The sequence below is a fragment of the Chlorocebus sabaeus genome, chromosome 25 (assembly GCF_047675955.1).
Source record: "Chlorocebus sabaeus isolate Y175 chromosome 25, mChlSab1.0.hap1, whole genome shotgun sequence".
Classification (NCBI taxonomy): Eukaryota; Metazoa; Chordata; class Mammalia; order Primates; family Cercopithecidae; genus Chlorocebus; species Chlorocebus sabaeus.
Window position 1 is genome coordinate 79,469,061 of NC_132928.1, and position 26,170 is coordinate 79,495,230.

Here is a 26,170-nt window from a genome sequence, read left to right on the forward strand (position 1 = left end):
ATGCATATTATGTTCTAGAATTTTTCAAAGCACTTTACATGTATTAATTCTTTGAACACTGAAAACCCTATGTGATAGGTCTTATTATTATTCCTGTACATAGAAGAGAAAAATTGATGCCCAGGAAAATCCAAGTGTTTATTTGTGTGTTTTACTTCGATGTATTAGTGAAACTGATTTTCTATCTGCAGCAGTAATATAAAGTTCCATTTTTAATTAAATATTCATTTTATTTGAAGTAAAATATTAAGTATATTAGGAAGATGCTATTAAATGACTAAAATTTGGGAAATGTTAATTTATTTTTGTTAATTAGTAATAAAATTACATAAAGCCTTTAAATTAACAAAGGCTAGACATCTTAATTTAGAATGACTTATTTTATCTATTTGAAATAATGTTTTTACTTTGCTTAGAGTTTGGGGTTTTTTTTTTAACTTTGGACTTGTCCGATAATAATATTGACCAGCTTTCTTCTTGTTGACACTTGCCTGGTTTGTTCTTGTTCTTGTTTTACTTTGCTTTCTGCTTAAGGTGGGGAATGTGATTGGTGTCCTGCTGTGACAGACAAAGGAGCAGTGCAATGGTTTTCTCTTGTCTCTGTTCTAAATTTCATCACCTGGCTGACAAAATTGATAGCAAGGTACAAAAATGTTCTCATTATTCAAAATACTTTTGCAAATTCTAATTTAGGATACCTCCCAGCCTGGGAGGTTACCAGATGGTTTCCTAGAGGAAGCTTAATAGAAAGTTTGGAAATACAGCCATAAAAGTCTCCCAGAAAGTAGAGCAAATATTCAAAGAGAAGGAAAATAAAAGAAGTAAATAAAATTAGAGAAACAGTTCAGTATGTCCAACATGTGAATAATGTAGGGGAAACATTAGAAAAAATGGGAGAAACCTTAAAAAAATTCAAAAAAAATGTTGTAGAACTAGCAGATATGAACTAGCCAGAATGAGTTATGTCAGCAAGCAATGTTAGAATACCAAGGGCAAAGAGAAGAGACTGGAATCTTTCAGAGAGAAAAATAAATAACTCCCATACAAAGGATTAGAAATCCTTAGACTTCACAACAACAATATCGGAAGGGAGACAACAGTTGAATGATGTCTTCAAATTGCTGCAGGAAAATTATTTCCAACTTTGTATTCTGTACCCAGAGAAATCAAGTGTATGAGTAGAATTAAAATGTTTTCACATGGTCAAGATATCAAAAAATTTACTTCTCATCTACACTTTTCAAGAAAACGCCTCAAGTAAGTGCTCCACCATAACTAGGAGTAAACAAAGGAAGAGGAAATTACGAACTTAGAAAATAGGGTCTTCAACACAAGAGACAGATGTGGCATATTGCCTGGATGAGGCTATATGGCTGTGCACTTACCATAGAGAGCAACCATCTCAGATGGAAGCAGGTCACAGCCTCCAGAATAGATTTACTCAAAAAGATAAAAGTGCTAATGCCTTGAATATATTGAGAAGGAATTTAGCTGACTGGCGGAGAGTTTGAGGGTTAAATTTATGATAAGTCTTAGAAAGGTAACCAAAGGGAAAAAGCATGACAGTTATTATACTGACAAATAAAGATAGTTGTATTTTGCAGGAAAGGAAAAAAATCATTATCAAATTTGAATGGCCGTAGTTATAATAAATCAAACATTGAATATTGATCTAATTGAAATATTGAGGTAACTATACTGAAAGGATGAGAAGATGGAAAGAATATGAAGGTTTGGAGATATTCGGACATGGTGATGAAAAAACATTAATCTTCGTCTTCAGCATTGAGAAGTCATGATCTAATACCTAAAACCATAAACTGAAAACACAGAAACAAAAACCAAGAAGTAATCTTCAGAGATGTGGAAGTATATACCCAGGAACTGGAAGGGATGCTTCTGTGCAAGGATAAATGGCAGAGAGGTAGCAAGGACGATGACTGTTTAGGTTGGATGTCTTGCAGAACTTTTTTTATTCCTAAGACTATGTGCATGTACAGAAACTTTGCAAAACACTAAAATTACCAACTAAAAAAAACCAACCTCTCTCTCCATTCTCCAGAAAAAGATCAAATTCCTCAATGTGCTGGATTCCATTCCCCCTCAAAGACAGTACCTACTCTTTTTCTTACTTCCTACGGTTATTTCTCTTAATTGACCCACATTGTAAGTTAATACTGTAACTCTGCTGTCTCAGCTCTCATGTTAAAAACAAAAGCTGCCCTGACTTTGCATCCCACTTCAACTCTCTCTCCTCATTTCCAGGACATATTTGATCACCATCTTCACTTCACTTCTCATTCTTTCTTCATCCTATTACAATCTGCCTTCAGTACATGTCACTCCATTGATACTGTCCTTCCCACGGTCACCAGTGACCTGTAAGGTGCCAATACAATGAACAGTTAGTTTCCTATGTTCTCAGCAGCATTGACACAATTGACACCTCTTCTCCTTGGAAATACCTCTTTCTCGCTCTTTGAAATATCAAACTCTCCTTATTTCCCTCTCCCAAACTTCCACTTTGTTTCACTAGCTACTCCTTCACAGTGTTCTTTGACAGATTTTCACTTATAAATAGGGAAGGGCCTCAGGGCTCACTCCTAAATAGTCTTTCCTTTTTAATTCCTTTTAAAAAATGTAGTGGGACTTCAGGTACAGAGGGTTGAGTAAATACACTGACCTTATGACATTATATGGAGCATAAGATCCATTCTTGTTTTATTTAAATATTTCTTTTCTATTCCTATTTTCTATTCCTATTCTTACTCTCTTTTTTTATTTCAGTAGTTTTGGGGGAACAGGTGGTTTTTGGCTACATGAATAAGTTCTTTAGTGGTGATTTCTGAGATTTTGGTGCACCCACCACCTAAGCAGTGTACACTGTACCTAATGTGTAGTTTTTCATCCCTCACCCCCTCCCATCCTTCCCCCTGAGTCCCCAAAGTCCTTTATATGGTTCTTATGACTTTGTGTCCTCATAGCTTAGCTTCGCTTAGCTTCTTATTCTCCTATACTCTTTCTCCTTTCAGACCCCTAGAAAACTATTATAATGTGTTTATTTTGTATCCTTTTGTTTAGATGTATTCCTGTAAAATTTGTACAGTTGTTTTGCGCAGTTTAAATTTTTATGTAAACGGTATTGAATTATGCATGCTATTCCCTTTGTTAATGATCTTCTCAATCAGTTATCTTTCCATAGGTGAGATCTTCATTCCTATGATTTTCAGTACCATCTTTATGTTGATATACTGATGATGCCAAACTTATTTTTCCAACCTAGGTTTCTCCTAGCTCCAGATTTACATTTCCAACTGTGTGCTTAGTATCTCTATTTATCTAACTCAATACTCACATCTCAAACTTAATATACCCTAAATGATAAATCTTAGTTGGCACCCCGCCCTAGTCTTTCATGCTCATTAAACTATCACCAGTTAGTCAAGCTAGAAACCTGCGCGTCTTCCATGATTCCTGAACTCTGCCCCCTTTTCCCAAACATACGCCTACACTATGCCAAATTTACTACACTATGCAGATCCTGGTCATTTTACCACAAATTCATGTCTTGAATCCATTCGCTTTCCTCTCTTTTTACTTTCACCAATATCTATTTGTTAATAAAACAAGTAAACTAATAAGCCGGGTAGTTTCCTCGAATAGTGAACACAATAAAGGAAACAAGATGTTTAGAGAATGATTGAGAGGTTGCTGCTTTTAGGTAAGGTGATCAAGCTAAGGATATCGTATCTTAGCTGAGAACTAAGCAATGAGAGCCAGCTATACAGGGATAGAAGAGTATTCTAGGCAGACAGCTGCAAGTACAAAGGGCTTGGTTGAATGAATAAACAATTGTTGAGCAAGCTGATGTCGTCAAAGGGAGATTCTGTCAATTTCAACAGTCTGAGAATGATGAAAACATCAGAGTAAATATTGTGTTAATTAATCTTTTGCTAAATTTTAATTTCTTTTCGTAAATTTTTATTATTTCCAATAACGCTGATTTGTTAAATATATAAATATGTGTAGAATAAAGTGGAAATATTCAGTGTCTGATGTAAAGTATTCTCCTCTTGGAGTCATTCTATTGTAAAAGTGCCAGTTTTAGGGATTAACAAATAGCTGAATCCCAACGAGGATGAATTGCTTACTGCTATTGACACAAATTACTCTATAAATCCCTACTTATCCTACACGCTCAAGTTCTTCAGGCTCAGAGAATGGGGGAAGCTAGTCTATCAGTTCTTCTCTCCCTCAAGAATATCATCCAGAGAAAGAAGTGATTGTGATCTTGAACCTTCCTGAAGCTCCTCCAATGCAATGCTTTCTACCTGACTTTTAGAAGGAACAGTGGGATAAGTAGCCATGGTCAAAATTGTAAGTTTATAATAATTAAGCTTTGTTCAAGCTTTTGCTGCCCTTTCTCTTTCATGCACTCTGGACTCTCATATTATCCTTCAATTTCTAAAGGTCATCAACTGGATCATTCTACTCAGATCTGTTTTCTCCTGCCTAAGCTGATACAAAAGTTGATTATCTCTTCCTTCCTCTTCCAACTCAAAGATCATCAAATCCAAATTATTCAGATGTTATTATAAAATGTAACTCTCCACAGACATGGAATCAACACATCAGTGGCAGATTGGATAAAGCAAATATGGTGCATATACACCATGGAATACTGTGCATCCATAAGCAAGCATGAGATCATGTCCTTTGCAGGAACATGGATGGAGCTGGAGGCCATTATCCTTAGCAAACTAACGCAGGAACAGAAAATCAAATACTGCATGTTCTCACTTATAAGTGGGACCTAAATTACGAGAACACACGGATACAAAGAGGGGAACGACAGACACTGGGGCCTACTTGAACGTGGAGGATGGGAGGAGGGAGAGGCTCAGAAAAAAATAGCTATTGGGTACTAGGTTTAGTACCTAAGTGATGAAATAATCTGTACAACAAACCCCTGTGACACAAGTTACCTATGTAACAAACCTGCAGATGTATCCCTGAACCTAAAAGTTAAAATAAGATAAAATAAAGTTAAAAAATAAAATATATCTATCAATTTAAGTTTCCTTTAGTTTGGATTGTCAAAAAATAAAAATAAAAGCAACATGAGATATGAAAATTGGCACTTTTTTTAGAGTAACAGTCATTTATTACTGACTCTCCCTGTAACAGAAATTGAGGACATTTCTGAGAGGTAATAACAAAATTATCCATTCTAAGAATGAACCGAGAAAACTGGGACTTACTATCAAAGTAATAATAATCATTATTTATCAGTTTATTAGCATATTGTTTACATGCTGCATCGATGTCATGATTCATTATTAGTCTCTTTTATCTCAACTATTGACTTGACATAAAAATTTTTGGCCCATAAATGGAGAGTTATTTGACTCACCTGATAAGTGATGTAGAAACATCATAGAACAATAGTTATCAGCATCCTTATAGTCAGTTTTAATGTCATAAAACACTATTTTCGCTAGATTATTTGTGAGACAGTCACAATTTGTTATACATAGGAGCTAAAGTATCAAAATTTGAAAATTATTTTAAAAATAAGTAAAGCAGGTGCAATACTTTTTTACTGAAATAATATAGTATTAATATGTGCACTTCTTTGAGTCAAAGAAAAAGGGTATGTTTCTAGCTATTAAGCAGAGAATTGTATGTAAACTTCAGACTATCGTATCTGTGCCCAAACTGCTAATATTAGTACTTCCATGAGAGTTCATCTTTCAGATGAATAACATTTAAAATGAATGTGTCGTGTGTTGTGGAAAAGGGTTTTGAACTTCTAGGCTTAAAGAGAGCAAGTAGCCTGACGATCTCTAGTTTTGTCCCATATGGGCTATGTAGATACCAAAGGAAGAGCTATTCCTAAGATGGACCTCACTGATACTGCACACGGAGTGAGTGCTGAATCACCAGAAGCACAAGGCAGAAGCAAAAATAAATCTTCTCTAAAGCAATACTCTGATGCCTGAAGCCTCAAACTACTTGCAAGTTGTTTTGTTTTTTTTTTTTTAACTACCATTTTGAGCACTCAAATTTTAAAATGCTCACAGGGAAATTAGATAACATAAGTATCTACAAAAGATAAATAACCATCAAAACAAAGCCACAGTAGAAATTATCAGACACAGACCATAAGACATTCATGTTTATTATGTTAAGTAATAAACATAAGCTTGAAGATTTTGACAAGGGTGCTGGAAACTAAAAATATTGTAGTATATGTGAAAAAAAAAAACCAAATAAAAATTCCAGAACTAAAAATTTACAATAATCAAAGTTAAGAACATAATGGATGAGTTTATCAGCTGACTAGACAGCAGAAAAAAGAACTGGGAAATTGAATAATACAACAAAATACATACTACATTAAAATAACTATCCATAGTGAAGCACAAAAGGACAAGCAATGAAAATACAGATAAAAGGATAAGAGACAAGGAAAGAAACCAATCTCTACTTAAGCAACCCAATGATTTCCTACTAGGATCTATAAAAATAAATTTTTGTCTAGATACATCTTAGTGAAATGACAGAAAGCCAAAGACTCAAGTTAAAAGATAAAGATTAAAGACAAGACTAGATTTTTAAATGTTCAACAGAATGATGTTTACAAAGGCCACATAAGAATAAAGGGAAGTTGAAACCAAAAGGTTGGAAATGATATAATATGCAAATGCTAACCAAATATAAAAGCTAATAGTAATATCAAATAAACTCTGAGGCAAAAATAATTATTTACTTCATAATAATAAAAGCTTTAGTTTACCAGTAATGGATAACAGCTTAAATGTGGATTGTTCAATATAGATAGGAATGCTGAAGAAATAGACAAATACCAATCACAGCATGAGATTATTTAACATACCCTTTTCAGTAACTGACAAAACAAGCATACCAAAAGTTAGAGAGAGTACAAAAGTTTTGAGCACATGATTAATAAACTTGACCTAATGGATATGTGTGGGAAAATATATACACTAATTTCAGAAAATATATATATATATTTCAAGTACACACAAAGCATTTACACAAATTTACCACTTTATGGCCATACAGTTAGTCTTAACCAGTTTCACATGTTTGAAAATCTACAGCACTTATTAGCTGGCCTCACTGGAATTTTGCTAAAAACCAATAACAATAAGAAAACTAGGATGCCCCAGCATTTGGAACTTAAGAAATAAACCTCTATTCCACCCTGTACTGAAGGTACTAGCCAGCACAGAAGGGAATTATTCAATCAGTCAGTTGGGGAGGAGTTGGGGGGGTGGAGAGAGAGAGCGAGAGAGAGAGAGAAACTACCACGATTGTGGTGAAAAGAAAAATCCACCATTCCGTCAATAGGAAAGAAAGACAAAAAAGGAAGGATGGGAGGGAGGGAGGGAAGGAAGAACAATCATTGTGATTGGGTTAAAAAAAAATAAAAAAAATCTGCAGACAAAATTAATAGAATTAATAACTTTTGCAGTGTTGCTGGATACAAGCTCACAAAATGGAAAATAATGTGTTTCTAAATACTATTAATAGTAGAAAATGAAATAAAAGATATTATTTGCAATAAAATTTTAAAAATCAATTACCTAAACATAATAATAAGGGACCAAACCTCTACAGGGAAAGAATATAACTTTGTAAGCCTTGGAGATGACAAATAGATGGTGGGGAGGGGCATATCATGTTCTGAATGGAAAGACACAGTAGTCAAAATAGTTATTCTTTTCAGATAGATATATAACTTCAAAGCAATCCCAGTCAAAAATCCCAACAATGTTTTTATTTTAGGGTTTTCAAAAATGGAATTAACAGACTGATTCTAAAACAGATGGAAATACAAAGCACCAAGAATAGTCAATAAATTATTAATGAAGGGCAAAGTGGGTGAATTGATTAAGACATTAAGTATTGTATTAAAGCTATTGTAATTTGGTGTTGGAACTGGCATTAGTATAGGCAGTATAAACTATATGGAATGAAATAGAATAGAAACCTAGAACAAGACCCACACATATATGAACACTGGACCTACACCGAAGGCAATGCACGAAAAGGAAAGTCTTTTCATTTAGTGGTACTGGGAATATTGGGTATTCATTTGGAAAACAAATAAAATTTTAACATCTATATCACAGCATTCTAAAAACAAAAAAGCTAACTCCATGTTGATCATAGACCTAAAAAATGAAGGGCAAATTATAAGTATTTTAGAAGACAACATGGAAGAATATCCTCATGACCTCAAGGTTATAAAAAAAAAAAAAAGTGATAAAACATGACATGAAAAACTCTAACCACAAGGGAAAAGAATGTATTAAATGAAGAATATTATTTCATCAAAAGACACCACTAGGAAAGCAAAAAGGCAAGCCACAGAGTGAATGAAATGTTATTTGTGACATATATAAATACTAAAGTTCATATGCAATGGAACTCAAAAAAGAAAAAAAACTTCCCACTGCCCCCCCGCAAAATTAACACTATCTGTACAGAGGAAGAAAAATAAGTTGTGAATGAACAGGTAAAAATGTGCTCAACTTCACTAATAATCAAAGGACTGTAAATTAAAAGAATAATGAAATATAGAGCACACCTACCAGACCGGCAAAAATTAAAAATTCTTGGCAATACATACATTGGTGAGGATAGAGCAGAAGACAAATTGTACACATTGCATCAGGTAAAAGCTAATGCACTATTTGGAATGTAACTTTCGTTTATTCAGAAAGGTTAAAAATATGCATAAACATGGCTGGATGCAGTCGCTCACATCTGTAATCCCAGCACTTTGGGAGGCCGAGGCGGGTGGACCACTTGAGGCCAGGAGTTCAAGACCCGCCTAGTCAACATGGTGAAACCCCATCTTTACTAAAAAAATACAAAAATTAGCAAGGTGTGGTAGCAGGCACCTGTAATCCCAGCTACTCGGGAGGCTGAGGCAGGAGAATCACTTGAACCTGGGAGGCAGAGGTTGCAGTGAGCTGAGATTGCACCATTGCACTCCAGCCTGGGTGACAGAGTGAGACTGTGTGTCAAAAAAAAAACCAAAAACCAAAAAACAAACAAACAAAAAAGCATAAACAGCATACGAAACCTAAAGATACTCATACATATGTACATGACATTGTATACACAAGAGTGTTTATGGCAACACCATTATTCATGATATTAAAAATTTGAAAACACCCCAAATGTCCATCAACAGTAGAATGAATAAATAATATATGACAATAAAAATGAATGAACTGGAAAAACATGCAACAACACAAATGGATCTTAAGAAATATAATATTAAGAAAAAGAAGCAAGTTGTAAAAACATAAACAGTAGAAGTTCATTTATAGGAAAGTTCAAAAAGGTCAATACTAAACTGTTTTAGAGATGCATCTATGGTAGTACAATTATATATAAAAGCAAAGGAAGTTGGTATGGCAGTTACCTCTATGAAGGCGGGGTGATTAACAAGCGGCACGCAGACTTCTGGGATTCTGGCAATGTTCTCTCTCTGCACCTAAATGGTAGTTACATGGATGCTTGCTTTACAGTAACTTATTATACTGTTCATTTGTGTGATAGTTCATAATTTTTAAAATATATTTTGACAATGATACAGTTTTCTTCATATTGATATTGAAGAATTCTGAAGCTATATATTGTACAGTGACACATATGGTGTGGAAAAAGTTTTAAAATGAATGTTTAAAAGGAAAGGAAGGAAAGGAATGAGGGAGAGAGTGAGAGAAAGAGAGAGAAAAAAGGAAAGAGAGAGAGGGAGAAGATAGGAAACAAGGAAAGAACAAGAAAGACATAATCAACGTGTAGAAGATTACAGTAGCCTACACACCAAAACAGTTCTTGTCTTTGGGCAGGAGGAATAGGGGGCCAAGGGTCAAGGTTAGCACGATTACTGTTCACTGTGTACTCTTTTGTGTCTTTTTAATTTCATACCATGTTAATGTATTACCTATTCAAAATAAAAAAAAAAATACCTAATCATGCTTATCCACAAGGGGTCACTATTGAATACCATTTAGCTCTAGTTCTAACAAGGGGAAAACACGTTCTGAATTCTTTATGTGCTTAACAGGAAGTGAAGAAACAACTTCATTTATGTTCTTATTTTACTTTACACCACATCATGTTCCAGAAAACAATGGCAATTCGCAAATCATGCACAAAAGTATGACATTTAAAATGGAGTGAAAAAGACAAAACAGTGAATAGATAATATGAAGTCAGGAAAGAGTTTACAGAAGCATTGTGTCAGTCATCTCCCCTAGTGGTAATCAGATTCTAAATTTTTGATTCTAAAATTAGATTCTAAATTTTCTAGCATCTGGGCTGGAAAAAAAAAAGGGAAGTATGGTCAGTTACACAATTCAAAATGTTGATCAGGAGAATATGAAAACCTTGCAAAAACTTTTCCCTGGTAGAGCCTATTAAAAATAATCCATGAGGACCCTTTAGATGAAATTCTTGGTCTTAATCACAAAAATGATCCACAGATGAATTATGAAGCCATGTCATCTTACTCTCTAAGGGAGGTATGAGATGTTTTTGGACTTCAGATGAGAAAGGTTCCATGCATGGTTAATCATGAATGAAAATGAAACTAAGAATATATGCTGTAGAAAAAGAAGAAGAAAAGCCATAAGACTGCTTAAAAATTTCCGTGTCTTACACAAAAGATAGAAAAAATAGAGTGTCTCCAATTGGATGGATTTTTTTTAAATTTGGTTATTGTAATGATTTTTTTTTTTTTTAGAGCTGAGCTGAGTGTACTTTGGCCAACTAATGGGTTAATACTGTCAAGGGAAATTAGCCCTGACTAAACATTGCCGCTGGCTCATAAATGCACTGGGCTTTGGGTGGTATAAAAACTGAGAGAAATCAGTGTGTCGGAGAGACACAGATCAGTGTCCCTCAGTGACAGAAGCAACAATAATTGTGAAAAATACTTCAGCAGTTATGGACTCATCTGTCATTCAAAGGAAAAAAGTAGCTGTCATTGGTGGTGGCTTGGTAAGAATTTTCACATGGATTATTGTTGGTGGTGGTATTATGTTAACTATTATCACTCGTAATTATTATTATTCATCACTTCTACAAGTTGTTAATTTTCTTGTGAAAACTTATCTGATATTTAAATACAGCTTTTTTTATTTTTTTATTTTCATATATTTAATATAGTATGGGTTTTAATCTGTTCTTTTTCAGCCATTAAATACAAAGGTTTCTGTTTTCCCTCATCATTTTGGTTAAGGATTTGTTAAAAAGCAAAAATAATGCAAATTGAATTTGATTTTATCCCCAAATTGACTATGTTTTTAGGAACAGGAATTAGTCTTAATATTCATTTTAATAAAAACATTTGTCCCGCTTTGTTTAATAACTCAGTTAATGCTGTCTAATGAGAATAAAAAGGTCAAGAAACATGAAGCTAACGTCAAAGTATCATGTTGAATGTTCACTAGTTATATGAGTAATTGGGAATAAGATTATGTGGTCGCCTGACTTACTTGACTCTTCCAGTGGAGCACCTACGGCAGTGGAGTGTGGTGTTTACCTTTCACTGAGCAAGTGACGTAAAGGTGCTGGGACTTGCCCCACACCTAGCAAGACAGAAGGAGAGGTCACTCTCTGCTTTCTTTCATAGTTATGGTGCCAAAGGTAGTTCTGTTTAACATGGGTCTGCTTCGATTTAACTTTGCTTTTTCCCCTCTCAGCAGAATTTCTGTTTCAGAATACAAACATCCCAATTCGTCAAGGTTAAATCATTTCCCTATCACCTTTGGTCAAATCATTTGGAGACTTTTAATTACTTCATTCATGAATCCACTCAACAAAAAATTTATTGAAGGTGTAACACTGTTCTAGGCTGAATATAGATGGTATCTTTTATGCCACATATGTATTTATATAGTATATGCTAACTATCTTTTGTTCTGCCTTCCTTAGTGTCTTTTGCCCAAAATGCTAGAAAGTTCTTTGAACATTTATGATTCTAAATTTTCATTTAGAAATGCTATCACATGATGTGTCGGTCACTGGTTGGGACATGTGTTGTGACTGCTTCATACTAGGCTTGTGTCCAATTCTCTCCTATCAAAATGTTGCACAAAATAAGAATTAATGTGTTCAACAAAGTCTTATTACTTACTATGTGCCAACATTGTTTTAGGTAGTAGGGATGCAAGGGTGAGAATTCCAAAGAAGAAAAAGACAAGGAAGAAGAAAACAAACAAGATAATTTCAGTTAAAGTGAAGCACTATGAAAGAAATGAAAACAGACTAATGCTGTAGAGAGTCGCTTTGGGAGTACCTGTTTAGAATGTGGTCAGGGACAGCTGCTCTGCTGAAGGGACATATTCAGCAGGGACCGGAGACCTGAATGATCAGATAGGACTTACCACGTGAAGATCTTGAGAAAGAGCATTTCAGGCAGAGGGAACAGCAGGAAGAGAAACCCTCAGGCAATAATGAGCTGCCCAAGTTCAAGGAGCAGAAAGAAAGGCAGGAACCGAATGAGGCCAGAGAAGAGTAGCTGATGAGGCCAGAGAAGCTGACAGAGCCAGATCTTGTAGGATCTTAGAGGTCCAGGCAAGAAGATCAGATTTTGTTCAAATTACAATTGGAAGCTATTGGAGGATTTTAGGCAGGAAATTAAGTTGTGATTTTAGAAGGTCCCTTGGACCATTATGTGGAGAATGACTAGGAAAATTTTAAGAAGACAAGATAGACCAGTTAGGAGGCTGTTACTTTAGTTCAAGACTTGGACTAAAGTGGCAGCAGTGATGTCTCATTTTAAAAATTGTCTCTTAGAAATCCAAGGGAGAGATAACAAATATGTGATTGGATATATGGTTTTGGGGGGCATAAAATGTGGGTGTCATCCATGGATTTCTCCCTGAATAACATGAGATCATCATCATGTAACCACATCATACATATGCTGGAAAATAGGAGACAAAAATTACTACTTGTGTATTAGGAAGCAACTAAAATTCCTCTGCAAAAGAATTCTATCCATCCCATTGCTCAGGTCCATACTTAGGCATCATATTTGATTCCTTTTTTCATTTTATGCAAACGCTTATTCTTTCACTCCATCAGTAAGTCTTGAGGCTCTATATCCAAAATACATTTAAATTCTAGCCATTACAACCATCCTGGCCCAAGCCATTATCATCTCCCATCCATATTCTTGCAACAACCTCCAAATTAGTCTCCCAGCTTTAACTCCTATTCCCTTATAGTCTGTACTACACACCACAGCCAGAAACACCCTTTTAAAACATGAGTCTGATCATTATCACGCCCTGCTTAAAATCTTCCAATGATCTCCCATTACAAACAAAAAAAACCCAAACTCTTTACCAAAGGTCCTGTCTGAACTGAGCCTATCTTCCTTTCTGGATTCACCCCTTTCCCTTTTCATTTTTTAATCTTATCTACCAGTACCAGAAATTACACACTTTTTTTTTTTTTTTTTTTTACCTGTTTCTTAAATATCTACTCCAACTAGGATATAAGCTCTTATTGACCAATGTATTCCAGAGGCTGGAATTATGCCTAACATTATGTATTGGATGGATGAATAAATGACAGGAATGAGAAAACTTAATGATACAAAAGTGAAAAAATAATAACAGATGCATGTTTGAATATTGAGAAAATTATTTTTAAAAGTATTGACTAAATAGAGCAATTCGAGAAGGTTAATGTCTTTACATAGAGGACAAGATTACCATCTTCTTCTGTTTTTTTTTTTTCCCACCCTCCCTTCCCATCTCCTCCTTTCCATAAACCATATCCCAGTACCTTATACTGTCTAACACATTAAAGGCTCTCCCTCGGCCCCTAGAAAAAAAGTAAGAGTTGAGAACCTTTACTTAGACATCCAAAAAATACAGTGAACTTCCCTCAATTCTTATCAGTGGTAGCTTACTGTGTCTAGCAACCTTGCCTAGTGAAAAGTCACCCTGAGAAGTTGTTCTTGCTCTGATGTAGTGATCATCTGATCTTGGGTTAATCCAGTTGATTTCCTTTCTTTGAAGACATGTTCAGTCAAAGAGATCAACAAATCAGTAAAGAAACTCCTACTGAGAAACAAAAGGTAAAAGAAACTAAACCATAATCATAAACCAGGTAAAATTTAAATATTGAAAAAAGAGTGGGAAAAGATATTAAAATAGCATTTCAAGAACATTGACCTAAATATTTAGAAAAACCACTGTATTGACCGATATTTTCCTCCTTGTGTGAATTACAACTCCCCTATCCCTTCTCCAGCCAATGGGATTACCTCCTGCTAGTTCCAGAAGGTACTGCAGGAGGATGAACCTGTGAAGACTTCTCCTCTCTTTAAATGCCTACAGGGCTTTGTTTGCCATTATCAAATGCTGCCTTCTGTTAAAATTTTGTTATGCATAGTTTATTCCCCATAGAAGCTTTTTACTTCGTAGATCTAAAGATTATTTTATCTTTGGCTCCTGCTACCTTTATAAAGGTTTCCCAGTGCCTTATAATGTGAACCACAGTAAAATATTTTCTGTGCATGAGTTCGATTTCAGAACAAAGTGGAGAATCACTCTTTTAGAAGTTATGGGAAATTTTTTAATGGTTTTTTAAACACAATTACGGCATAAGGAATGTAGTCCTTTCAGAGAGTAACTTAAAAATGGATTTGGAAAATAATCTCAATTTTGCAGGCTGGAAGGAGTTCTACAGGTGTAGCTTTTCAATTCTAGCACATCAGTTCAGGAAAAACCTACGTTACAAAAAAACTGCCATACAAACTGCCTTATTTCATGTTAGAGTGATATGTTTTCTTTTCTTTATGAAGTGGGAGAGAAGTAGACAAGCCAGAGAAGTAAACAAAGGCCATGTAACCTAAACAGGTGTCCTTAATCCATGTCTGAATTCAGTCCTTGAGAGTCAGAAAATATGCTTTTGATAACTATTTTCAGTGTTTACAGGTGTGATGAAAGTGATCAGAGCAAAAAAGCACCATTTCAGTGACAGCTAAAGCTACTCAAGACCTCATTTTTTGACTGAACCCAAGAGCCTTGGCTAAGAGTACTATTAAGCATTCCAGAGTCAGCTGCCTCCTGCTGTTGCAATGTATGTCAACTATTCTAGCATGTATTTTGGAGATGTATTTTAGGATATCATTCAAATATTTCTTCTGTTCCTTTCTGCATAAAAGAAACCCCAGTGTAGAGGGTTTGTGATCTACTCTCCCTATGTTGCACCCAGCAAAGTTGTCCATTTAGTAGTATTTAGAGGGTGAGGAGATTTGTACATGTTTCGACTTATTGTTGATAATTGTGCCCTGCCCCCTGGAATTCAAGTCAAGTCAGTGGCCTCTGCTGACAACATTGCCTTTGAGGCACTTTGACTTTGACTCTATGAGAGTTTATGTCTCACAGCTATAGATGTTAAATCCTGTTGTGGATTTATAGGCTCAAAATGGTCTTGATGCTAAACTGTCCCCAAATGGTGTTTCTGTTCTGTTCTCAGGATTTTTCCACCTCACCCCTTACTTTTCACTCAGCTTCACAGGATGGAAACAGTGCTATTCAGTGAGGAGACTTGGAATAGCAGAGTTTGCAACCAGCTGGCCGCTCAGGAAATCTTACCCTATGGGTCTTAGTTTCTTCCTCTTGGGCTAAAACTAGATTGCTAGTCTTTTAATGCTAAGATTCTACTGCTTCTTTTTCACACTTTCTCGCTCACAGATCTCTAGCTTTGTTCTCAACCTACTCCTTTCTAAAAGCAGAAATCAAATGTCACCCAGAATTTTCACTTTCCCCGAAGTAAACATCCTCAGCACAGATGAACCATCAAATGGCTTATAATCCTGGGTTGAGGTCTACACAGAATTGGATTCAAGTGTATACTTTTTATTTTTTGCAAATATTAATGAGCTACACCATGAAAAAGACCTAATTACTGTTAACCTTTATTGTTATTATTTTATCAATATGAAAATAAACTAAGCTTTATTTACTCTACTTTTGTTTTGATACCAAACCAGGCTTGTTCTGCCAGCATGCAGTAAGTCAGTTACTGAGATAACAAGTGTATTAGTCCGTTTTCATGCTGCTGAGAAAGACCTAGCTGAGACTGGGCAATTTATAAAGAAAAAGAGGTCTAATGGACTCACAGTTCCATGTGACTGGGGAGGCCTCACGATCATGGCGAAAGGCAAAAGGCATGTCTTACATGGTGGCAGGCAAGAGAGGGTGTGCAGGGGAACTCCCTTTTATAAAATCATCAGATTTCATGAGACTCATTCACTGTCATGAGAACAGCATCGGAAGGACCCGATCCCATGATTCAATTACCTCCTGCTGGGTCCCTCCCACAACACATGGGGATTATAGGAGCTACAATTCAAGATGAGATTTGGGTGGGGCCATAGCCAAACCATATCAACAAGTTTTGCAGTAAAGAGAAGATTTTATTCACAGGACAACCCAGCAAGGAGATGGAAGAACAGCTTTCAAATCCACCTCTCCGAAGATAGGGCTTAGAGATATTTATAGGGTAAAGAAGCGGGGTTGTTTAAGGTATGGGGAAAGGTGATTAGCAGTGGGGAAAATGAAGTAATAGGTGGTCTGAGCACACATAATCGAGGTTCACAAGTCTTCATAGGACACATGTTCAGAAAATGGTGGCATTAGCATGCTCTGAAGGTGAAGTTTTTGGCCTTCTGGTGTCAGAAAGTCACTTCTTGGGCATTTGTGCAGGCCCAGTTGAAGGGCCTGCAACTCTCTTCTTTCCTTCTTCTATCTGCTTTCTCATTGTCCTATTAGCCTTATTGCATGGTAATAAGGTCCAGGAGTCAATGGGGGAGGTGGAAAGAGGGTTGGTGGCCTCTCTCAAGTAGTTTAAACTGGATAAGAGCTGCCAGCCTAGTTCTTGAAAACAAAAAACAAAAAAAACCTTTAAGCAACCATTGCCATAGTGACATACATGCCAGAGATGTTGTCTATAAGGAAGCTAGTGACAGATTAGATGTATATTGTTTGGCTACATGACTTTTAGCTATATGGGCTTTGAGATCAACTAGAAGTAAGCAGTAAAAAGCAAGCAAGACAGGCTAAGTTTGGTGGGCCTCTCCATGTTAGCCCTGGGTTTCAGTTTTCTATTTCATAGGCTCTGAGCCTTCTTAAATATGAAAAACTCTCATTAGTGCTCCATATCTAGCACCTTCTTAAAACAGAGGTGGAGTGGATTTCTTTGTGGCTGTGCGTTATAAATCCCACTCTCCCCTCAGGGAATTCATCCCTCAGAGATTCCTTCATTTGCTATCTGGTGAGAAGTATCTGGAATGGAACCAACAACTTTAGATAGCTCCAAACTTTGTTAAGTACCTGCAAAGAGTGTGTCTTTCGTTCCTTCTCATTTGGCCTATCCTCCTCCCAAATACTCTCAGATTATTTCCCTTCTGTCCATATTCACTCAGGCATTTATCTAGTCCGCTATCTGTCCACTCAAAGAAAAAAACAAAAAACAGCACCCTCAAACACTGTTGATGGTAATCTAAGCTGGTATTTTTTTCCTGGGAAAGAACTTGAAAATATACACATCTATAGTCTTAAAAATATGGAGGATTTGGCCAGGCATGGTGGCTCATGCCTGTAATCCTAGCACTTTGGGAGGCGTAGGCAGGTAGATCACCTGAGCTCAGGAGTTCAAGGCCAGCCTGGGCAACACGGTGAAACCTTGTTTCTACCAAAACACACAAAAAAATAAGCCAGGTGTGGCGGCATGTGCCTGTATTCCCAGCTACTCGGGAGGCTGAGACAGGAGAATCACGTGAACCTGGGAGGTGCAGGTTGCAGTGAGCCCAGATCATGCCACTGCACTCCAGCCTGGGTGACAGAGCAAGACTCTGTCTCAAACAAACAAACAAACAAACAAAGGTCGGGGGCAGGGATGTGCAGAAAGCAGCAATAGCTACCTCACCATTGAAGTTGACCTAAGCATGACATTGCATTCAGAGAAACAATTGTCCTTCAGCCAATGAGAAATTAAAAGCAAATAGAAACTAATGTGGGCTCTCAAAAACACCAAATCTGGAGTGTATTCAAAACTTGCAACAAAACTTTCTGAAATAATCTTGCCCCACTCAATCTGAATCTTTTTCATGTGCTTTGCAGTTATTCCAAAAGCAAGACAAAAGAAGATTGAGCAGGCTCCTGTTACACTCCAGACCATCAATATTCTCTCCCCAGCTCATTTCAGACTCTCTTCTTTACCTCTTTGTTTTCTCATTCCCCTGTTATCCTTACTCCATTCCCCTACTAGTAACAAGGCCCAGGAGCCGACGGGGCAGAGAGAAAGAGGGTGTTGGAGCTCAGGATTTGCCAGTGTTTCAATCCCTTTTATTCAAAATTGCCCTTTGGTGGCCATTTCATTAGTGAGATTCTATCAAAAGAAACGTGTATGTGTCATACAATCATTTATAATGCTAAAGAATTAAAATAACTTGAGTATCCAAATATAAGCATACAATAAAATGTAAGGCAAGTATTAAATACTTTTTCTTCAGACATCTTTTGACATGGAAACGTATTTAGAGTACACTTTTTATTTTTTGAAAGAAATTATGAAAGAAAATATACAACCTGTCACCATTTTGAAAAGAAATGTCATGTATTTTACATACATAGAAAATGTTAATATTGGTTGCCACTGGTGGTAAAATTGTGAGAAATTACTCTTTTCTTCACATTTACCTGTATTTTCTGATTCATTAGAATTTGTGGTTTGTATCAGAGGTAAAAAGATAGACAAAACACAAGCCATACAAATATTATTCCTCTCTGGGAATTTACTGTCTGGTGAAGTCAGACAAGACTATAAATAAATAATTCAAGGTACTTGAGACATTAAAACACATCTATACATATATATATAAAATTACAGAAGAAAAGGCAAACAAGTCTTTTGGAGGAGTAGAGGTATCAGGAAAAACTACACTGAGGATATGAGTCTTAAAGGAAAGGTAGACATTTCCCAAAAACTGAAGGATAGTATTCAAAGGCATGGAAGAATAAAAGTGCATGGCATATTCAGAGAACATATAGTAAATTTAGTATGCCTATTACCGATGGTGCATGAGAATAGTGCATCACGAACTGGAGAAAGAGGTAGGGATCACATGTAAGAATCTATTATGTCATGTTGAAAATTTGGGATTTTATCCTGAAAAGATGAGGAGCTAATAAATAACAGTAAGACAAAAATACATCATTCAATGTCTGATTTAGAAGATGATTAGTGAGGCGGGGTGCGGTGGCTCACGCCTGTAATCCCAGCACTTTGGGAGGCCGAGGAGGGCAGATTATGAGGTCAGGAGATCGAGACCATCCTGGCTAACACGGTGAAACCCTGTCTCTACTAAAAATACAAAAAATTAGCCGGGCGTGGTGGTGGGCGCCTATAGTCCCAGCTACTCGGGAGGCTGAGGCAGGAGAATGGCGTGAACCTGGGAGGCAGAGCTTGCAGTGAGCCGAGATCACGCCACTGCACTCCAGCCTGAGTGACAGAGCGAGACTCCGTCTCAAAAAAAAGAAAAGAAAAAAAAAAAAAGAAGAAGAAGATAATTAGTGATTGGCCATGATGGCTCATGTCTATAATACCAGCACTTTGGGAGGCTGAGGCAGAAGGATCACATGAGCCCAGGGTTTTGAGACCAACCTTGGCAACATAGCAAGATCCTGTCTCTACAAAAATTTAAAAACTTAGCCAGGCATAGCAGCACACCTGTAATCACAGCTATTTGGGAGGCCAAGGCAGGAGATCACTTGAGCCCAGGACTTCAAGGTTGCAGTAAACTATGATCCCAGCCTTGTATTCCTGCCTGGGTGACAGAACAAGACCCTATCTAAAAAGGAAAAAAAAAAAGATGACTAGTTCTAGTGCAGAGTGCAGACTGAATGCATAGAGACCGGGGAAAGAGGGTTATTAGAAAACTGTTGCAGTAGCCTGGTAAAAGCTAATGAGGGACCCATGTAAGGACAGAGCTGTGGGTGGCAGAAGATCTGTTGTGAGAGAGACTGAAGAGGAACAATCAGTAGGACATATTGCCTAATTTCATGTACACTAGTAGGTAGAGACGGGTGTTAAATGTTCACCGAGCTATCCTGGTTGGGTGAATTAGTGAGTGCAATTGCTATTCTCTAAGATATGAAATATATAAGGAGGAAGAAAGTTTATGGAATACAGAATACAGAAGAAGGAGAAAGAGAGGGTTGAGGAATGGGCATAAGTCAAATTTTAGCTATGTTGAGAGGGAGATGCCTATAGACAGGTTCAGTAGTCACAGATGGAGTTCAGGACAAAGATCAAGACTAGAGTAAGTCATAAATTTTCTTAAGAGCACTCATGGAATGTGAGTCATTCACCTTCTCATAAGAGGGAAAATCAAGACCACTGCTTGGCTTTAGAGACCAATTCCAGATGACACAGATTAGAGAACTCAGGGTAAGGATAAAATAATAACACAATATTTGGCATAACATATGCACTTCTGGAAGATGTAATAGTTACTAACAAAGTATGAAGACACTTTGATGTGCTTATTGCATTGTAAGTAGAATTAACAGTTTGATTCTTCTCATTGCATTGATACACCCAAAGATCAAATTCTTGAGACAGCAAACTATAGTTTCATGACCAAATATGGATTTCAAAAACTATTAACAAGTTTTTTAAAAGTTGGATAGACAGAAAACTCAGAAACATTCATGATTCTTAAGGATTAGGGAAGGTGTTATATGCTTCATCAAGTCAAAAGTAGTTGACACATGTTTAATATTGCACTATCAGATTAATTTCAAACACATTATATGAAAAGACATAAAATGTATGGAATTTTTATAATCCTGTTTCCCCTTCGTGTTTTATTTGTTGTTGTTGCGTATCAGTTCAATGTAAGATTCAAGGGTCAACATTTATCAATGTAAATGGTTTACCGTTTTCTCATGATCACTGGCTACTTGAACAATTGCTGCTACAGGGGTCACATGGGAACTGACAGAAAACCTAAGCAACGGAAGACAGGAGAAGCATACCTCACCATTTACAGAAAGGAAATATTCAAATAGTATTTTTAAGTGGTAGGTTAGGCATCCCTTTAATGGACCGAGATGGCGTCAAAAGCACACGACCTGTAAATAAGGAAGTATGAAGAGACAGAAGAAGAAAGTGGAGAAGCGAGAGAATGACAAATTGGGTAAATCCGTAATTGTGTAACCAAGGAATGTCCTCAGAGTCTTGTACACACAAACAGACTAGACTGGTTATTCATAAAATGTTTAATTTGCAAAATTATTTTGTGAGCAAACATCTCACTCTTGTGAACGTTTAGTGTTTCAAAACAAACACAGAAACTTTTCATAATTGTTCGTGTCCTTACTGGGAACTGTCCTGTCTCTATTAAGGTTTTACCCTCAGAACCAGAATCAAAAAATCTGTTTTATTTCTCCCAGCTGTCTAACTCTGTCCAATTTCTTCTCTCATGTGCCATCCTCCTTAACTATTTATGTTCAGGAATCTAGCTGTGCCTTAACCAAGAGTTTGTGGTGGGCTTAGCAAGCTTTACACACCACATTTCCTTTCCACTTATATATTTATGTCTTAGTCCTTCCTGCCAGCATAACAACTCAAGATGGCACTGACAGTTATTCCCAATTAAACACTTTTTACAGAAAGTGAGAGGGGAAAGAAAAATACAGTCTGAAAGCTTTATTGTAAGCCACACACATTACTACCTCTTCCGGCTGAACCGACATAACACCTACCAATGTATTTTTTCTTTAAATTTATTTGAACTCCAGTTACACAGAATTGGGATCACATTCACACAAGCTTTATTTCATTACACACTATTATGACGGGTCTTGGAGAAAACACTTTTACTTCTTTGTTTGTTTATTAATAATAATAATAGTAAGCAGTCATGAATCTACTACTCAACACAAGTGGTAGATTGCTCTGTACTTCTCCCCCACCCATTAGAAGCATTATGCCAAATCTTATTTATCACTCCTTTGCTTTTTTATATATCATTTTATCATATATTATTTACATATTTATCTCATATATACATGTACATATAAATACTAGCTATGTGTTTCAAAAATTATATATTTGCATATATCTATAGTTTAGTCCTGATTGTTTTTATTTTGTATCATGCAGTATAAAATCATCTGAGTCTTATTTTTTCACATATAGTATTGCTAATATATTCATATCATATTTCATTGTGTGGATATGCCACAATGTGTTCATCCATTCCTCTCTGATAGTCATTTGGGCTATTCACAGCTTTTCATATTTCATTGTGTGAATATGTCATAATGTGTTCATTCATTCCTCTCTGATAGTCATTTGGGCTATTCCCAGCTTTTTTACTTGTCTATTTTAGCTATGAAAGGCACTACACTGAACAGCCTGGCACATATCACCTGATATACATATAGCAAAAGTTTCTCTTGTGTATATGCCTTTAAGAGGAATTGCTGGTTTGTTCAATATGTGAATATTCAACTTGAAAAGATAATTACAAGCCATGTGTAAGAGATCCCATTAGGCCTTATCCTCTCTAGCACTTAATATTTTCATGAGCCTAAGTTAGATTTAATCTTACTGTGCCCACACTACCCGAGATCCCTTATTCTCTCATAAAAACCATTAATACATGTTCAACTGGCAAACACATAAGTGTTGGAAAGGTATGAATTGGCACCTTCCAACCTTAGAATGATTGAGGCAGAATCTCCACCCTGGTCATCCCTCCTTTTCTGAGATCCTGGAATCAAGTTTCATCAAAGAAAAGGAACATAACAAACCCATGCAACCAGACCATTGGCCCATCATTGGCTTGGAGCTGATCCTTTTCCAACATGGTTACTGAGAGCTTTGTTTGCAGCATTATATATTGTAGCTACTTTACTGTGGTTGAATTTTTAGGAGATGGGTGAATGGATTTCTTGCTTCTGAATCTTAGTCTCTCTCCTTTTAAGCCATTTCCCTACATTAGATTTTCACTGATCACTTGATATTTAGATTGTGGATTTAGCATCCTACTTGCCTTCCTCCCTACCTGTTTTCTCAGTAAGAGAGATTCATTTCTATTAGGCTGATGCAAAAGTAATTGTGGTTAATGGTAAAAACTGCAATTCCTTTTGCACCAATCTAACAAATGATCCTCCTGTGTCTTCGTTCCAACTCTCCTGACCCTGTTGTCTTTTGTGATAATTGACTTCCTAAAAGAAAGAAGCAGAAACTTCTGGACCAGTTAAGGACTATGCTTGAAAATAACTCAAGGGTAATTTCTACTGCATTTGTTTTGGTCAAAGCGATCAGAGGCCCTTCTAGATTTAAGAGATTGTAGAAATAAACCCCATGTGTTGATGAAGGAGTATCAAGATCACACTGGAGAAGAGCATGTAGGATAAGGGATATCATCATGACCATCTTTGAAAAATACAATTTGCCACATTCGTCAAGGCAAAATTAATCTTCTTCATGTGTGTTTTCTAGGACCCCACTTATTCTTTTCGTTCTTTCCATTGATTTTTACCTGTGAGCCCAGAACTATTTTGCAAGGGGTCTGTGAAATAACATGCATACAGAATTTTGAGTCAGTAGGACAAAATTACGTGACTTAAACACATAATTATTTTTGAAGTATATGTAGATGATTTGTGATGAAATTTATTATATATTTTTAAATAATCTATGTTAGAAATTCAACTAATATAAAAGAATCTGCAAATTTTTAATGTAAGAAGTGGGCCTCCATACTCAAACGTGGTTCATTAAGCATTGATACGTTTATATGTTTGTCTCTTTTTACTAAATAGGGTGTTTACCGGGCACAAGGACTTATCCTGGTAACCTTTGACTCCCTAAAATTTAGCAGATTAAGTTATATTTAGTAGGAGCTCAATAAATTTTTGCTTCACTTGGTTACAAACTTTACTTAAAAATGTAATCTCTACCATTATTTATACACTGAACCAATATATATAAAGCATTCACTATGTTACAAACACAATGGTAGATGCTAGGAATAAAATGGTGAGCAAAATCTGTTGATAGCTTAGAAGGATAGACAGATATTGATTATAGAAGCACTCTAAAGATGTAAATTTTCCATTGTGGTAAGTTCTTTGTATTAGTATGCTAGGCTTGCCAAAATAAATTACCACAAACCGGGTAGCTCAAGAAACAGAAATGTATCATCTCACAGTTCTGGTGCTAGAAGTCTAAAATCAAAGTGTTGGCAGGGTTGGTTCCTTCCGAGAGCTATGAGGGAAAGATCTGTTCCAGGTCCCTCTCCATGGCTTGTAGATGGAAGTCTTCTCTCTGTGTCTCTTCACATCATCTTTCCTCAATGCATGTCTGATTCCCCTTTTTATAAAGACACTAGTCATATTGGACTAAGGCCCACCCTAATGATATCATCTTAACTTGATTACCTATATTAGGATCCTATCTCCAAATAATGTCACATTCTTATGGTACTGGGGGTTAGGACTTGAACATATGAAGTTGGAAGGATGCAATTTACCCCAAAGATAAAGTTCAAAGCACTGTGAGAACTCATAGTTGCGAGATTTGAGGTAGGGTGGCCCAGGAAGTCTTTTTTTAGGGAGTGAAACTGAGTGGAGACCTGGAGGATGAATGGAAGTTTACTATGTAAAGAGGAAAGATAACATTTCTGGCCATGGATATAATACACGCTAAACCTCTCAGTGAGGGGCAGCATGGTGAATACAATGGCTAAAAGAAAGATAGCAAGGCTGGGGCAGAAGGGTGACATGATTAGATTTGTATATTTTAAAACATGGGGAAAATCTGAGGCCTACGGTGATGTCATTTTTTTTCCAGAGAGGATTTATGTTTGTTTCCTTTGGGTGGCTGTGATTACCAGCAATCAAAAATTAATGCAATCTGATCAGGACTAGAGATGATTTCCAGACAGGCCCTTGGACCATTGGTTTCCTTCCAGTTTGTCCTTCTCCTGGGATGTACCTGTTTAGGGTCCTGATCTAAAACCTAAGGGGTTTATCAGAACCTGCCCTCCTGAGCAAGGGGTGTGGGAGTATCCCAGACTCCAAATATTGTACTTCTAGTTTCATGAGTCTGTCAAAAATTCTACTGAAGTCCTCAGCCTCTCTTGCATTCGTAGATGCCTACAGGCATGGTTCCAAATGCCAGGTTCATCTCTCTGCATCTCCTTTTCCTCTCAGTAGAGGTATTAGTTCAAATGACTTATTATACCATCACCCTAAATGACTGCTTGTGGAAAATAAATTGGAAAGAGGTAAGATGAATGCTGGTAGAATCACAGAAAATTTGATATTAGTCAAGCATAATGATTCCAATAACTAGAGGCAGAAAGGTGAAAATGAAAAGGGATGAGTAGATGGAAAAACATTTTTAGGTAGAATTGGCAGAACTGGGAATGGAGTATCAAGGAGAGACGGTGACTCCTAGCTTTCTAGTTTGTGCAACTGGATGGATGGCATATCATTCACTTACATACGGAATATGTGGAGAGAATTGATGAGATGGGAGGGGATGACTGCAAGTTTCAATTCGGACCTGTTGATTTTGAGGTGCTTTGAGACATACCAGAAGCTATATCACTTAAATATTTGTATGCATGAGCTCGAAAAACAGATCTAGATAGGAGATATAAATTTTCATATCATCATGGATGGAGAAGACAGACTTGGATGGAGATTTGAGAAACTCCAAAATTTGTCCGTCTTTGCAATGGTGAAAGAGGAAAAGTGGGACTGGCCAGAGATGTATGAAGAAAACCAGAAAATGAGAGAAGGTTAGTGTTTCCAGAAGGTCTAGTTAACAGTATTGATTACGGTTGAAAATTCAAGTATGATAATTATATACAGATGACTTTACCAAATACAAGTTTCTAGTGATGAGGTAGTAAACTATCACAACCTATATAAAGCTACTGGGAAGACAACACCATAAAGCTTTAAGAAGACAATAGATCAGAAAAAATTCTTTATGATCTCAGAATAGGCAAAGATCTCTTGAACAAGACATTTGTAATTGCATTAATAATAAAATAAAAGATGGATGA

At 36.4% G+C, this 26,170-nt stretch overlaps 1 protein-coding gene across 1 annotated transcript in view; it reads left to right on the plus strand.

Moving 5' to 3' along the window:
* The first annotated feature begins 10,497 nt into the window (after nt 1–10,497).
* KMO (kynurenine 3-monooxygenase) overlaps nt 10,498–26,170 on the plus strand; it is a 58,134-nt gene continuing 42,461 nt past the window's right edge. Inside the window, exon 1 of the mRNA XM_037986073.2 lies at nt 10,498–11,049. Within this exon, the coding sequence (XP_037842001.1) occupies nt 10,996–11,049 (54 nt within the window). The 5' untranslated portion in view covers nt 10,498–10,995. The remainder of the gene's footprint in view (nt 11,050–26,170) is intronic.